Source organism: Euprymna scolopes, chromosome 1 (assembly GCF_053919585.1).
Source record: "Euprymna scolopes isolate OS-2025 chromosome 1, ASM5391958v1, whole genome shotgun sequence".
Taxonomy (NCBI): domain Eukaryota; kingdom Metazoa; phylum Mollusca; class Cephalopoda; order Sepiida; family Sepiolidae; genus Euprymna; species Euprymna scolopes.
Window position 1 is genome coordinate 73181430 of NC_136482.1, and position 17714 is coordinate 73199143.

The window sequence follows — 17714 nt, forward strand, 5'->3', positions numbered from 1 at the left end:
GTATCATACAGATTATGAGGTATACAACAAATATATTTTCAAGTTGTTACATAATGTGATCACTGTACGCTATTGATATCAGTTTTGAAGAAATTGTAACTCAGCAATAAAGGCATTTGTAAACTATTACACTACACTAAAATGTTTCTTTCAAAAGGTTGTGGCAGATTAGTTTCAGTATTTAAGGTCCTGTATACATTTCCGTCATAATCTATATATCTATAAAAGTGAAATTGTATGTGTGTGTCTGTGTATACTACCAAACTACTTTGTCAATTTTCAGTCTACAGACTCAAGATTTGAAGTAAGGGGTATTGAGATTTGGGAAAATTTGGCTGTCAAGGGGTCAAAGTTCAACGATTTTATCTTTGAAAACTCTACCAAACTCCTTTGCCAATTTTGGGTCTAAACACTTGAAATTTTAGATGTAGGTTACCTGGACATGGATCAAACTTTTTAATTTGATTTGACCCCAAAACAAATGTTAAGGGGTCAAAGTTAAAAAAAATTTGACCTCTGCAGTTTCTACCAAATTACTTAGCCAATTTTTGGTCTAAGCATTTGAAACTTTACATAAAGTAAAGTAGGGCAAGCTTTTTAATCGTTTTTTAGCCAAAAAGGGGCCAATGTTCAAAATATTTGACCTTTGCGGTCTCTCTTTGCAAAGCCAATTTTGGGTCTAAACATTCGAAATTTTACATAAAGGGTATTCAGACATGCAGCAAGCTTTTTAATAACTTTTTGGGCAAAAATTTGGCTGCCTAGAGGTCAAAGTTCAAAGAATTGACCTTTGCAGATTCTACCAAATTCCTCCGCCAATTTTAGGTCTAAACACTTGAAATTTTAGATGTAGGAACCTGGACACGAGTCAAACTTTTTAATGTGTATATATATATATATATATATATACACACACATATGCACATAAAGCTATGAACAGTACATAGGGCTCGAGCAAAGCCAGGCTGAACTGCTAGTATACTAGAAAGCTAAAACTGGATAAAATTTGTAACTTTAGCACTGCCACTCAGATCCCCCCACCCCATTCCTCCCAAGGAAAAATAAAACATGGCTACATGTCCTTCAAATGTTACCTGGTCAGAAAGTGGGTGATCATCTACCACAGGGGATTTTGCTAATCGATTATATAGCCAATAATCTGTCATATCTAAATTATAATATTTCTAGTTCTGCACTCATACACTATCCCAAGGAAAATCTAACAGAAAAATCCCATGTCTTTTCTGCAGAGGCTCTCAAATGTCAGAAAGCTTTCCAATTTTCTACTTTAATAGTTTTATCTCAGGACTGCTTTTGGAATTTAATCCTAGATCCTGGTTTCCTATATTCTACTAACATGCAAAAATTTAAATGTAATGCATGAAAGATACCTCACTGCACAACTCCCCACTTAAAATGCTCCTTTTAAATCTCTTAATCACAGTAACTCCTTATGACTAAAGGCCACTGCCAACAATTTTCCTTCCTCTCTATCGCGGCATAAAACTAAACAAAAATTCTAATTTCTACCATTACCGATTATCAGTGTTTACTCATTATCCATATCCTCAAGTAGCTTTTGTGCCTTGATAAGTGGTGACTTCCTTGTAAAAAAAAAAAAAAAAGTGCAAACTTCTCAGAATATAATGATTTATGCTTAGTATAAACCTTAATATTACATTGACTATAAAAACCAACTGACACAGACAATTTATGTGTACATACATTTTTATCTTTATCCCCATCCCTCCTCTTGGGGGTGTCTTTGAAAAAAGAAACCCACCTCTAAAATTAGCATGTTTTCTATAACTATAACTGATTAGAGTAACAGTAACAGCTGATGCTTGAACTGTGACCAGTTCAATGTGGCAACCTGTCCACAACACGACACACACACACATATTGATTGCATGTTTACATACGATTTATAGTTTTATTTATTTATTCATTTACTTTATTTTTTTTTTATTAACACTGTTTACCTTATTGACGAGCTGGCTGTTGTAATGTTTAATACAGCTTTTGGCATTTCTGTACGATACCAAACTTAATGCAATGGATTCTTACATCATAGACATAGGGTTTGTTTGGTTTATTTTCTCTTACTGGTTAATATTTCTTATTTAAATACAAACTTTATACATACATCTGCATATCTGTCTATGAAATATGAAAATATCTAAGTTTATATGTTCACATGAAATTTTATGAGGATATATGTATCGAGTTTTAGTATTTACTTTAACAGTGCTCACTATGTGAGTAGAGTTAGGTTATGAAAATAACTGGCAATTAAGCTACAGAAAATCTTCATTCCATCCCCGTGACGAATTGTTAGGCTAAAATTTTAGTTGGAAGATTCTGTGTATCCTAATTGCAAGTTATTTTTATAACACTATATGTATATATCTGGGAAAGTGTCTGTCTGTCTACATTTCCCTACATAATAACTCTGTCAATTTTTAGTCTACAGACTCGAAATTTAATATACAGGGCAGTGAGAGTTGGGAAAATCTTTGTAATCCGTTTTCAGCCAGAAAGGGTCAAAGTTCAACGATTTGACCTTTGAGAACTCTACCAAACTCCTCTGCCAATTTTGGGTCTAAACACTTGAAATTTTAAATATAGGTTCCTTGGACATGAATCTAACTTAATAACTTGATTTAAGCCCAAAACAATGAATGTTCGGGGGTCATAATAGGGGTCAAATTTTTTTAAAATTTGACCTCTGCGGTCTCTACCAAATTATTCAGACAATTTCTGGTCTAAACATTTGAAATTTTACATAAAGGATATTCAGAGATAGGGCAAGCTTTTTAATCCGTTTGAGTCGAAAATTTGGGTTACCAATATATAAATGTATGTATGTATGTTTGTATCTCTGCCTAAAACTTTCGACAGAGAACGCAAATTTTCACAAGATCTGTATCGTTTTGAAGCTTAGCCCTTCAGACAACAAATACCGAAAAATTGGCTAAAAACATTAATTTCTTCACCCTCAACGGGGCACTTTTCTACAGGTAGGGGTCGCTTTTCCCACTCATATTTTCGAAAGCCATCCCCTCTTTTCGATTGTCTAGCCTTAATTTAAACCTACGTCACTTCCGGTTTGGCGGTGGTTGTAATAGCAAAGACGTCAGGTTTTTTCTCGTTCTTTTCCTCCTTTGCGATACGGGTTCAAGCCTGCCTTCCTACTACCTTTTTTTTTTCTCAACATACACTTCCAAACACTCGGGCAACGCTGGGCACCCATGCTAGTATTTGTAGAAAAATAAAAATATATTTATGTATAGTGAAGGGAGGAAATATGATGGCATCATATGAAAAAGACTAGAAAATCTTGTTATACTGAAAAATATTTTTCAGTCCATGACTTTTTGATATAGGATACATCTTCTTCAGATGTGCGGCAGCCAAGAAAAGTAAAGTGACGTTTTCATGTCAAAGCTAACACTACAAATGAGATTTTCAATCTGAAAGACTTTTCATATGTTTTGCAGATTTAAAGAATCTACACAGAATGCTGAAAGATTGTCTGAACGGAGTTGTTTTATACAAAAGAAAAAAAAAACAAACCACTATATAACTACAAATAAATTCTGATTGTGTTCCTCATATGCATCCCATGGACGAATTAAAACAAAAAAAAAGAAATACATCTATGAAGAAAAAGAAAAAGGGGGGTGGGGTGGGGTTATGAGGCATAAAATGGGCGTTTAATAGTTATTAAGCAACTATTGTAATTTTTGAATTGAAGATTAATTTTGGTTAATGTTTTCATCTTGGAATGAAATGTTATTGATTTAAATATCTGTAATCCGTTTTGATGGTAATATGCGATAAATGAAAAGCTCTTGTATCTATTTAGTTATATAATTATGTGCTTTATCTTGACACTTTACCGTAGTTTCATGGATTGACCAATGATTAAAAGTGTATTGATAAAATCTTGTAATGTATTTTTTAGTTGTTTGCATTACTTTTTGGTTCTCTTGTGAAGTATAGGCATCTGTAAGTTTCCTGTCCTGGGTATGGTATGAACCTGCGTCCATTAGTTTGACCCCACGTTATGATTTTTAGAGTAATCTTTAGTGATTATTCACAAGTCCCCTCTGACTTGGAATGCTTATATTTGTGATTTCATTTATTGGTTAAATAGAATTTGTCTTGGGTTTGGCTTTTTGTTTCATTTTACCTCAATGTTCTCCGATCAAGGGGCCTTTCCTTCCTTAGGCTAACACTTGATCTCTTTAATTGCATATTTAAATATCTATCAATCTTATACAGAGATTGATAGATATTTAAATATTCAATTAAAGTTATCTTCACCTGTCAAATGTAAAGTTAGCTAGGTGGTTTAGAACATTAATTTTCCTCTCCCATATTGACCAGTAAAAGTGTTTCTTTTGGTCTCTTGATCTTGCTGCATTCCAGATCAGAAATTCATCTAGTCTGGTGGAGTGTCCAGAGAAACCTCAGACAGTATCCTGGAGGCATTCAAGTTCTCTATGCATATTGACTGAAATATACATATAAATTAATATCATGAATATATAAGATTTGAAGAACTTGAAGTGTAAAATCTTATGAAAAGGAGTGAATACTGCACTAAAAACAAAAAAACAGGTCGATTCATTTTGTTTGTATTCATTCAGCAAAAACTTGAATTTTTAAAAACTTATTTTAGTGATGCTCCAGTTTCACTCCAATATTTAAAATTGCTTGTAAAAAGAAAAACAAAAAGGCACATATAAGATCATACACCAAATATTACAAAAAAAAAAAAAAATTATCAAGTCTCTCATCTGCCATTTTTGGTTTTAAATAAAAGGGACATAACTCAAACTTTTATTCAAGAAGGGAAAGAGTGAACAAGCTCCCTCCTCATTAAGAATGATTTACAAAATTTGTATGAGGATAATTTTTTTTTTTTTAAACAAAAATACTGGATGACACCAGCTTTGTATGCTAACAAAGTCATAAAATCATGCTGAGTGAACATGTTTATTCAAGTTCTGATAATTTCAATTTCTATGACCATTTATCCTTTATGCAATCTTTTCTTTGTAATGAAAGAAAATGTAACATTTTGTGAATTATTGATTCTTGCTCTTTTGAATAAGAAAAACTTTCAAGTTACATTTATTGATTTTTTATTTTCATGTTTCACAATTCCCATTTTAGAAAATACTCTTATACTAGCTGAAGTACTAGTTTAATCAGGCAAGAAGCTACAACAGTCATCATAGAAATTAAATTACTTGTGACATGTTGCATCACAATCACTACCAATTTTCATATACTGAGATATTTGTTACACCCCTACCTCATGCAAAAAAGTGTACATCTATATAAATAAAACAGATGTGTCTGTCTGACTACATATTTAACCAAATAAACTCTTAAACACACAACACTGAAATTAACAAAATATTAATCATACAGCAAGGATGGTTCATAAGTAAAATCTTTGTTTGAATGAATGAATAATGCGTAGACATGAGTAAGCTATTGTGATAACTATTAATTTCAATTTGCCGACATTTTTACTTTCTGCACATGCCCAAATTCCATTTATTTCCTCAAGTCATTTAATATTAAATTTTTCTTGCCTATTTACTGGAGTGCTAACTTTTGGTTTCAGTTCTTAACTTTTGAAATCACTAATATATATTGGATACAATATAATATTCAATAGAGAATTGGCTCTAATAAATACAAAATCTACATGAATTAAAATATATTTAAGTGTATTTAACAACCCAGTAAGGCTGGGTGCCCTCACTCCCAAAGTGTGTGTGTGTATATATATATGTGTGTGTGTGTGGCTGAAAAATTGTCATTGCCGAACTAGTAAACGTTTTCAAGAATGAAGCTTTAAATGTGGCAATTCTTTGAGCACATTCAATCTCACTTTTTAAGCAACTTTAATCTTAACTCAAAAGGAGCAAGTCTACATCATTGAAAGCAACAGTTGGTGCAGGTATTATGTTGGTTTTCCTTCTAAATAGCTGCCTGTACACCCTCATACATATTTCTATGCATTTCTATGCCTTAGCACCTTATATACATGATGAGGTATATATTTGCAGAGTTAAATAAAATCAAATTAAAATATATAATGAAATAGTATTATTTTCCAGATGTACTTATGATGTCATTATGGACATGAATCAAACTAAAATTAATTTTTTACAATGTATTGTGGACTATCACCGTGGGGAGGCATGTGAAGCTTTCTCCTGGTGCACCATGGTGAGTCTCCGACTAAAACAGGCAATCAATTTGATTTAAATATGGGTGGAAAAATCAAAACTTTTGAGAATATTGGAATCTGAAAAATTTGTGTTAAAAATGATTAATTTTAATTATTTTTTTTTTCTACTTAAAGCAAAATCTTCTACTGCTGGGAGCAATGATACAATGACTTTATTGATTTAAAACTACCAGTAAAGCTAAAATTTCTGAATCATCCCCCACAAGTATATTTTTACATTTGAGAAAATATCTGCACATATAACATTATGATTGGGGGGGGGGAAATAACTGTAGAGATATATATATAGAATCAGTTTCCTTGAGCAGTGCTGGTACACTAACTGGGTATGTCAGTTTCCATCTTTATCTAGCTTCTACTTCATAGCTAGTATAAAAGAGAAATAGTTAAAATTTTGTGGGAGGGGGAATAGTCTACTTGGTGTTTATATAATAGAGTAACGTTTTGATTGAAGAAAAAAAAAAACATGAGAAATTGTTTTTAAATGAGAATTGCTTTGAACTAATCTTTTATATCTACTTTTTTGTAGATTAATTCATAATCTTCAAAAAAAAAATTTTTTTATGTTAATTTCTTGATTTATAAAACGTGTATCCAGAGATACAAGATTGAACTTGTATCTTGTCTGATCTATTATGTTTCCATGCACATCAATATGGTTATAAGATATAAACCTTTTGCTTCTCCATGCTGTAACAAAATATTGACTAGTTCAATGAATCATATCATTCTGGCATAAGGTGATATTTAATGAGGATGAGTAAACATTAGATTGGAAGTGGATACTTTAAAAAAAAAATTTAATTTTAATTTTTTTTTTTTTTAATTTTTTTTTCTTTTATTGAGAAAGGTTTTGAGGTACTGAAATTAACAACCAAAAAATGTTGCTTCTAGTGTGTATGAACCTTAAATTCCACGGTATGAGAAGTTTGAAATGGGCATTGAGAATTCAAAGATTTGAGGAATGTCATTTTATACATGTTAAGGCAATGAAGGATGAAGGAATTTAAGATGTAGACGTGGGGATTTTCGGATTAAAAAAATTATAAATTCTATTTGTTCATTGTTTTGCCATGTAGGCATATCGGAAAATATTTATTTTTTAAACATTCACTCTCAGTAAATACCATGATTGTAAAACATATGCTTTTATTTTCTATTTATAATCGATAACTTTGGGGTTGACGAGTTATATAAACTCTACTTACCTTCATGCCAAGTTTAGTAGAAATCCAATTTGTATTTGCTATGTCTGTAGATGACAAATATTTACTTAATAATACATTAATATTTGCATATATTTTTAATATTTAATTATTTATTTGCGTATATTTTTAAATGCATTGCAGTAACTGACAATGTCTGTAAAAACAGCGAGTCAAATATGCTAACAACTAAACCAACTTGCCACAATCTTTAAAATGTTTTCAAACCTCATGAAATAGATAAAAATGCAATAACCACACGTACCAATTTTTAAATTTTGACCCCTTAACAGCCTATATTTTTATATAAGCTCAATAATTTATTATATTAATCTCAAATGTCTGTTAGTGTGTGTATGTTTGTATGTCTCGCTAAAACTTTTGATACACTAGGCTGTTTTTGCAAAGTTTGTCCACACGCCTTGCGATCTCAATGTACATTTAAAACTTTATTTCGAAGGCCCATGACGTCATAAGTGCACTGTGACTGAGTCGATTAACTGATTTGCTTTTTTTGGTCTCCCGATTTATCGGAGAGGGACCTATGTTTTCAGTGGCGTCCATCCATGCGTCTGTTAGTCTGGACAATTAGTTTTTCCGGAAATTTTGCCACAAATTGTATTGCACAGTAAAAAAAAAAAAAAAAAATTTGCGAAAATTCCTGTTGCGTCCCCAGGGACACAAAAGAGGTAAAAAATTCCCCCAAATGACCAAAAATTACACATTTTGCCCCATAACTTTTGATCCATCCATCCATTAGGTATTTCTGAAATTTGGTCAAAATGTGGAGCCCATTGTTCTTAATATAAATCCAGTGTGGGTTACCCTGGCAAAATTCTGGTTCATGTGTCCGGGAATTTCAGTGCTAAAAACGCCCCTTTTTGTGACTCTTTTTTCATATTTCTTAACAACAACTTGATATGTCTGACTATATAGTGGGTTTTCATGGTGGTCAACTCAAATGTATTTTGAGGATGGGTGGGGTTGTTATATACTGGGTGATATGGTGGTGACGTCTACAGGGTGGTCAAAAAGTCAGGTAACATTTTAAAGAAAAACGATATTAGCAATACACGTATATTTAAGTACCATACATTGAAATATAAAATGAAACAAACATGAAATATGTTTATTTTGTTAATTGTCGTCCATTTCTCTCTATCAATCGCTGGAAGCGATTAACCACTGATTGTGTAACACGTGTAATCATGTCAGCTGATATCCGCGCAATCTCCTCTTCAATAAATAACTTTAAAGACGCTATTGTATCAGGCTTCTTGCCATAAACGCTATCCTTTACATAGCTCCAAAGCCAGAAATCAGGAGTGGTAAGATCCCTATATAAGATTATAATGGATCATATTGTTTTTTTCTACCTTTAACATGTTACCTGACTTTTTGACCACCCTGTATTTTATTAGCACCATCTATATTCTAACTATCCAAGATTTTTGAATATCTCGATAGATAGAGAGATAGTTCGTTTGACAGTTATGTATATATGTTTGTTGTAAGTCGTCTAGTGAATGGAATGACCACTGTTCATTTATCTATGAATAACGAGACGCTTTGTTATAAAACAATTTGATTTATTTAATAACATTCATATATACATAATACGGCGGTGGAGGTGGTGGTGGAGATAGTGTAGGCAGAGAGGGTGTGGTTGCGATCGTGACAAGCAGTTGAGCGTCGTCTGTCCTTCCCTTCTGCTGTCACTCTCTGACTGACTTGACTCTTGTTTATCATTTCTTTTTTATAAATTTTCCCGTTAACCAATTTACGTCATCGACCCACATTCTGACCCTGTTGATGTTTGCTTTTGGTCTTACTTGCGGCCGAATTACGTCATCTTATTCCCGGGTTTCATTTTTGTCGGTCAGGGTTTAAGTTCATCCGAACTTTGCTCCATTCAACGTTCTAACCCATAAACCGACTTGCGTCATAGGACCAGGTCATCCAATTCCAGGTTCCATTTTTTGATGGCCCGGATTTCCAATTCATTCGCACCTCCCCTCTCTCTTACAGGGTGGTTGCTCAATAGCCTTACTATACTACCTCTCCACACTTGGGCAACGCCTGTACCAATGCTAATCCATTGTACAGAGGAAAGTCATTTGTGTGTGTGTTTATATCTGCTAAAAACTTGTCATCTGCATCTGACCGGGTCAAAACTGATACAATCTGAAAGAGCAATACCTCAAATTCATAATATGTGAAAATTAGAAAAAAAAAAAAAAAAATTTAATTTTGTGGCAGTTAACTGAACGACTTTTTGAAAGGCGAGGACATTTTTTGCGTTGCTATTTCCGCATGTCACGCATGCTTAATTAACTAAAACTGTTTAAAAACCTTATTTGCAATATCATCACATCATAAGCACTGGTGGCTGTGTTGGCAAACGTGTTTACCCGTAACTTTTCCCCTTTTGAGTTTCATGTTTGAGCCCGGCTGCTGCAGCTCATTTTTATTTATTTTGGTTGCATGAGCATTTTGCTATTTTCATTGAAAGAAAAGTTGTTTTGATTCATTTATTTTTTTATGGGGGTGGGGGTTTCTAGGTCACTGGCAACAAAAAGTGCTCAATATTTGGAGAATAGCATTTTATCATTATATTTATCTGCCGAAATGTCTGGTGGGGAGGTTGACACATACTTTTCTTGGGCAATTACATTTTCTTGTTTTTATCTATTCTTTTATTTTTGAAATTGTTATAGGGGTATCAATGAAAGTGCTGAATATCTTTAGTATAGCAAACCGAACTTCATGTCGACCCAGGCAACACCGGGTATCAATGCTAATCTATATATATAAAATGCAAATGCAGCACGCGCATTTTTGTATGTCCAAGAAAAGCTTTCACCGGGGTTCTCGAAGGGTTACTATTAGTGTTGGGACGATTCCTAATTTTTATACGATTCCGATTCCAGGAAAATATTGATTAACGATTCCGATACCAAGTACGATTCCGATTCCTAGGGAATTTATTATTTTGAAATATACCAGGTAGTTTTATACTTATGGTCGGTAGTTCCCAAATATGTTCCCTAACTTTGGAAGAGATATTTTATGTCTACACTGTCGTGTTTTGGATTAAATAAAATTATTATATAGCAAACTAAACGGGAAAATTAGCAAAATTTATTCTAGAGAAAATTTATTTTACTTAATTGGAATACAGAAAAAAAAAACTCAAAGAAAATAAAATTTATCCTTCAGAGAAAAAACAAATAAAATAGAATTTATATAACAGAACAAAAACAAGAAAATTAGAGAATAAATACACACGATTCATTATTTTGGTCCTCATAATTAACAGATTTAATGAATTAAATAAAAAAAATATAGCGGAAGAGAAAGAAAATATATACTAATTAAATATAAAAAAGATAAATATTTAATTTAATAATTTATAAATGAACGTGCGTAATGAAAAAAAAAACAATATACCACGTGACATGGCGCCGTAGATACAAAATAACCGGGCTTGTATTACTGTACACATAGATTCGAAAAAGTTGTCAAAAAACAAATATATAACAAACAAATATTATCAAAGGCAAGATAAGTTACTTTTCTACCAAACTGGATACATTTTTTTTTGTTTTTATTCAATGTAACATGTTTATTCAGCTCGAAAAACATGCAGTGTTTACCGATGTATTGGAAAATTCAAAATGGCACCCGACACTCTCTTTAACATGGTAAGTTCGGGAAAAGGTGTTATAAATAATAAACTAGACAAAATACTATTAAAAAAACACCGAATATATATCAAAATATGTCACGGTAACATATATTGAGCGAGTTTCTAGCAGTATTTTGTATAGTTTATTATTTATAACATCTTTTCCCAAACTTACTGTGTTAAAGAGAGTGTCGGGCGCCATTTTGTATTTTCCAATACATCGGTAAACACTGTATGCTTTTCGAGCTGAATAAACATGTTACATTGAATAAAAACCCGAAAAATATATCCAGTTAGGTAGAAAAATAACTTATCTTGCCTTTGATAACATTTATTTGTTATATATTTGTTTTTTGACAACTTTTTCGAATCTATGTGTACAGTAATACAAACCCAACTATAAGTCCTTAGTAAAATTCTATTTATAAATACTTTTTAAAATGAAATTATTTAATTAATCGTAAATATTATTTAGACATAAAAATTAATTGATTACAAAACCTTTTAAAAATATATATATTAATTTCTTTTTCGTTCGGCAAAGAACTGCGCAAAACACTTTTAATTTTCAATTTAAAATTCTAGAAAAAAGATTATATTATTCTGCTTTTAATATAATCAAATTCAGGGTTTTATCTTTCTGGAGAAAAAAAAAAATAATGGATTTTATTTCAATGAAATTAAAAAAAAAAAAACTTGACTGAATTGAATTAATTACCCTTAAATTAACGAAGGGGTTATTTAATAACTTTAGGTTTGGAAGAGATAGGTATGGGGTCGATTTTTTTTAAACTTCAAAAGAAACCGACTACTGTCAAAACTTTGCGAAATAATACACCGTGATCAATTTCATTTTAGAGATATTTCTTTCAAAAGCCTTCTTTTAAAAAAAGAAAAAAAAAGTACATTGTTCTATTAAACCGTTTGCTGTTTAAATAATTTGACTTTGCTCGTTTTATTTTAAGAAAATATAAGTTGAAAAAGCATTCAGTATTAGAAGATTTGTCAGTAAAAAAAAACAATCGCCAAAAAGATAAGCGTTTTTTTTATTTTTACTCGCAATGTAGAGCCCTGCATACTTCTTTTCAAGTTAACTCTTTTGTAGTTTTGATTACAATAGATCTGAATGAATGAACCTTGTAAGGGAGGGGCACTAAGCATTGCCCTGTTATTAATGAATTTCTTTGGTTTCTTTTTATTTCTCTCTTGCGGTTAGAAATATCAGGAATTATTTTTCTTTTTTTCAACATCAGACTAAAAGAATCGTAATGAAGGAATCGGAAAATTAAGGTATCTTTTAACGATCCGATTCCGATACCTCCCAAAATACACGATTCTTACGATTAACGATTCCGATTCCGATTAATCGTCCCACCACTAGTTACTATATCTTAGAACTTTTTATATACCCTCTAGATTGTAATATCTGCGATTTGCGAATGCACGTCGTGTCTAGATTTATTTACATATTTATTTTGCTATTTCAGCTCCTCGTGTTTGTTCGACTTTAGTATAAATAAAATGAAACTAAATTGAAACAATGTCTCTTCTTCAGCTTTCACGCCGGGGACATCCAGAAAGCAAATCAGCTTTGATCAATGCGGTGAAAACCGTCATATCAGACAATTGCTTTTGATTTGGACACCCCCATTTTTATGGGTAGCTGGTTTTCCCCCCAACTCAACATCTTGGGGAAACAAGACCAAAAAAACTGCCTCCAGAAAAGCAATTAGCTTTGATCAATGTGGGGAAGACCTTTCATATCAATCAATTGCTGTTCATTTGGAGAGTTCCTCCTTCTTGGGTGGTGGTGGTGGTGGGGGGGAGCTGTTTTCCCAACATCGTGTGGAAACAAATAAATGAAACGGCGGAAAGCTGGACTGGCCTTGAGCCAACGTTCATTTTTGCACCCACTTAGCAAGTCAACTTTTTGATTGATATCGCTTAATGTGCATGCTTTTCACTTCCTCTGACGTTATAGCATAGCAGTAAGATGGTACGTTTTCTTTCACTTTCTTTTCCGCCTTCGCATCATGGGTTCCAGCCTGCCTGCTAACACTTTTTTTTTTTTTGTGCTCAACGCACACTTTCAAACACTTTTGATCGACTTTTATAAAATTTGCGCTATTCTGTTCTGTTGCTGTTTGTTTGGCTTTTTAGTATAAAGTGAAACTAATTGAAACGATGTCGGTTTCTTGGCTTTTCCGTTGGGGACGTCCAGAAAGCAATGAGCTTTGATCAATGCGAGAAAACTCGTCATATCAAACAATTTCTATTCATTTGGACACTCCTCTTTTTATGGGGAGCTGGGTTTCCCCCGAATCTTGGGGAAACTGGCTTGCAGCCAAAGTTAAGTGCGTGATTTCATTCCCTTATGATGTGATGCTTGACCTCATTAAATTTGCACACCTGACACTTAACTTTTTAATCGTTTAATTTAAACAATTCTCATTTCTCTGCCTTTGGGTTCAAGCCTACCTGCCTAACAAAACTTATTTTTCTTTTACACCTCCAAACACTCGGGCAACACCAGGCTTGTCTATATATATATAAAAGGCAAAATGTGTGTGTGTGCACATTGCGTATGTTTAGCAAAGGCTTTTTGGGGGAGGGGACTCACTGTTTCTTAGACCCGGAGTGGTAGTACCTGTTAGGGTTCCAACTATGGGTTAAATAGAAACCGACTTGAAAAAAAATATTCTATTAAAAAATTTTTCTTAAAAATCACTGGATTCATAAAACCTGAAAAGTGTTGATATGCCGTAAAACAAAAACACCCAAACCAACCGTCCATGGCAACATTTTCTAAAGCATTAATGATAAAGCCCTTTCTGATTCCCTCTCTTCCAACCATGAGCATGTTGTGCAGTGGGTGGGGGGAAGGTAGCTGATTACTTTTAATACATGTAAAACCAAGTTTCCTTTTCATCACTTACAATCTGATTCTCACTTTACCTTAATTGAAATAACTGCCTCTCACCTTGAGGAAGCCCCTGCAGTTACAACCATCATTACTAATCTCCTTTGTTTCACTGCTCACCTGTCATACTCTATTAACCCGTATCCTCTTATCATTAAGCCAAGGAGTTTGAACGAAGTACTTTCAGGTAATGTATCTTTAGCCATAACTATTGGTGGTTGGTAAAGTTTCATGTAATTATTAAAGGAAACGAGCTTTGTCTTGGCAGCTTTGAACGTTACCATCCATTTCTGACCCTATTCCACTACAGAGTGAAGGTCTTCCTCTAGGGTTTCTGCCATTGCCTCAGATGAGTGCTTATTAGTTTTCCCCATGTGCCTACTATAGAGCATGATGTCATCAGCAAATATACTCATGTCAGAGACAGTTTTATCCGGTAAGGATCGATCCCTGAGGTACACCTGCATTTATATTATGTTGTTTGGACGTATGCCCATCGAGGACAACCTGGATTCTTCGCTCATTTAAGGATTTAATTATGTTAAGTATTCGTCCAGTAATACCATAGATTTTATTTTCATGAGAAGACCCTCATGTCATACCCTGTCAAAAGCCTTAGATATATATAGGGCTACTGCCCTCCTCTCTCCTGCCTTATTCAGTGCTTGGTATATACGTTCAGAGATTACAGTTAGAATGTCTGCAGTAGAACGGGCTTGCCTAAATCCATATTGATGGTCAAACAAGTTTAGCAGGTGTAAAGTAGTGGACTAGAGCTTGATTAATTAAAGACTCAAATATTTTGGCGAAAAGCGGGAGGAGATTAATTGGGCAATAATTTAATGGGTCAGTTCGTTCGCCAGAGATTTTGTAAACTGGTACCACAGAAGCAATATTCCAGCTGTCAGGAAACCAAGATTCAGTAAGACATTTATTAAAGAGTTTAGAGAGAACTGGAGCAACCTCAGCAGAGCATTTTTTTAATAGCACAGCCGGGATGAGATCAGGTCCACATGCTTTTGAGGTGTCTGTTTTTTATGATATCATGTACTTGAGAAGGGGTGATTTTCAGATCATCTGGTGTGGTTTCTATTCACAGAGGAAAATCAGGGAGGGAATGGTTTGCTGGGTCCAAGGTAGAGTTTGAGGGAAAATAATGGGCAAACATGTTAGCTTTCTTAGTTGCTGTGCAAACAACCTCATGATTGTTGGATAGTGGGGGAATTATTGATTGCCCATTATTTACTACACTATTGTAGATTTTCCAGAAATCATGAGTTCCTAATTTCTACGCTTCAATGCATTTCCTGGTGGTTTCAGTATATTCACTCTTAGCTGTTGCTACTTCTTTCTTACAAATACTTCTAGCTTCTATATACTTTGTCTGTTTGTACAGGACTTATGCTGAATGAATCTACGGTATGGATGTTGCCTCTGAGCAATGGCAGCTGCGCAAGTAGAAGTACCCCATTGGGTAGGGTGGGGTTTGCTATAGAACTTCCGTGTAGGAACATACGCTTCAATTGCTGCTTTGAACCATTCAGTAGTCTCATTTGCGCACTATTCTGCAGGAAGAGAAAAGATATTTCTCCATGCGATCGCTAATGGCATCCCAGTCAGCCTGTTGTTGTTTTGAGCAATGGCTCTTCAACTTGGAGTCAAAAGTTTAGAGTGATTCTATCATTATCACAGCATGATCAGCATTCCTAAATATAATATTCAGAAATAGATCCACAAGTGAGGCTTGCTGGTCCTGGCGATGTGGGAGACGGGTCGGGAATGTTACTGCCTGTGTCAAGGAATGGGATATAGCAAAATTATGGATGATGCTACTAGCTGTGTCAATGAAGTTAGAGAAGCCAAGCAAATTTCTGTGGCGGGCGTTAGAGTCACTAAATACATGTATTTTGGCGCTATTGTCAAGGGAGAGTGCTATATCTATGCTGTCAGAGACATGATTGATTATAGTTCAGTCCTGACTGGATGGAGAGCAATAAAGAAAATGCAAGTAGCTAACGCTATGTTGTAAAATTAGTTTAAAGCACATGAAGGCCTGGTCACCTGATTCTAGTTTAGATTCCCTAGACATGGGGAGGGTGTTACAAATATAGACATGGCACTACAAATCCGGTGATTTGATCAAGTCACCAGCTCTAGGGAGGTTGTCGTCCAGCAATGAGGAGGCCTCCCTCCCTTGTTTGGTGCCAAGACGTATGAGGTCAGTGGCACAGGTTTACAAATCGGAGTTTTCCTTATCCTAAATGGATGACCTAACCAGATCTACTAGTCCATCAGCACTGAGAGGGTTTTTCCTGCACCTGGTTGCATGGATAGTGAGAATTTATAGAGTTAGTATCAAAGAATTAGTATCTGCTTTGAAGTTATACTCCCCAGAATAGAATTAAGATTGGTTACGTTTTTAAAGGAGGTATGTATGAGTGTGGGGTGTAGATTAAAGGTGAATATCTATGAGGGTTAAGAAAAGATCAAATGTGGTTTGTGGATTAGTGACTAATTGGAAAATTATAGTATAAGGATTAGGGTGCATTTCGAAATGTGCTTTAGGTGTTAGTTTTCAAGTAAAGATAATCACAGTACTTTATCCCATCTAATGAAAGAAATATATAGTTGCTAGTTAATACAGATCACTTATAATCTGGGTACAAACTGTGGCTATTAGTTATCTATTTTATAGATATTCTTTAGAGTATAAATATAGGTTAAGCTAATGCATCCCTATGCAATAGAAATCTATAGATGTTTAGTATTTATCGATTTTGTAAAGGTCAGCCTACTAAAGTTTAGGACTGGAAGCTAAACCCTCCTCCCAATGTACATGTAAAGTATGCAATTTTATATCAGCTTGGGGAGAAGAGCAATTGGTATTTTTGTCCAGTTGAAACAGGAGAGATTATATACTTACAAGAATACAGCATTAATATACAATATAGATATACAGGGATTTGGGGAGGATTTAAGAGTATAAGGATTTTTAACGTTTATCATGCAAAAACAGACAGGAAGGCGTCTTGGAGGCAAAGCATTATCCCTTTAAAGCAGACATTTAGAAATAACATTTGTGCCAGTTATTTTAGTGACATATATCAGTAAGAATATACATGTGGCCAGTTTAGGCCTTATATTTAAACATTACACTTAGTCATAGAATGAGAAATTATGATTTCCAAAAAGAGGGAAGCAGTATACATAAATAAGAGCAGGAAAATAGGTTTGGCAAATAAGCAATAACTTAATTGCTTCCTAAGCAGTGGTTTGCACAATTTAGCAGTTTTTGTATGGTTTTGCTTTTATTTTTGGAGATATCTCATATTTTGTACTGTATTGTAATGCTTCCACTTCATCAAGATATTTCGGTCTGTTGGATTACTGCAAATCCTGTCTGGACAGCTGTTTTCGTTTTGGTTGTGACGTTATACAAGATCAATGAAAGTTCTGTTTTTGAGTGGGATCACTGTGGATTACATTGGATAACAATCGGATTGTAATCTGAAAGTTATCCAGTGGAATTGCCAAATGGAATTTGGCAGTTGGATTAGTTCGGGATCAATCTGGAATTACAATTTTATCTCCCCCACTCCAAAAAAATAACGGGCATAAGTCAAT

General features: G+C 33.9%; 1 protein-coding gene across 10 annotated transcripts in view; it reads left to right on the forward strand.

Annotated features, from left to right (window-relative positions):
- Positions 1 to 17714, forward strand: part of LOC145241418 (vacuole membrane protein 1-like) — a 258682-nt gene that overhangs the window by 139546 nt on the left and 101422 nt on the right. The window contains exon 1 of one of the 10 annotated variants that reach the window (XM_080104741.1): positions 1978 to 2081. The exons of the other annotated variants lie outside the window; for them this stretch is intronic. Within the exon in view, the coding sequence (XP_079960867.1) occupies positions 2056 to 2081 (26 nt within the window). The 5' untranslated portion in view covers positions 1978 to 2055. Of the gene's footprint in view, positions 1 to 1977; positions 2082 to 17714 lie in introns of those variants that run through there. 10 annotated transcript variants of the gene reach the window in all.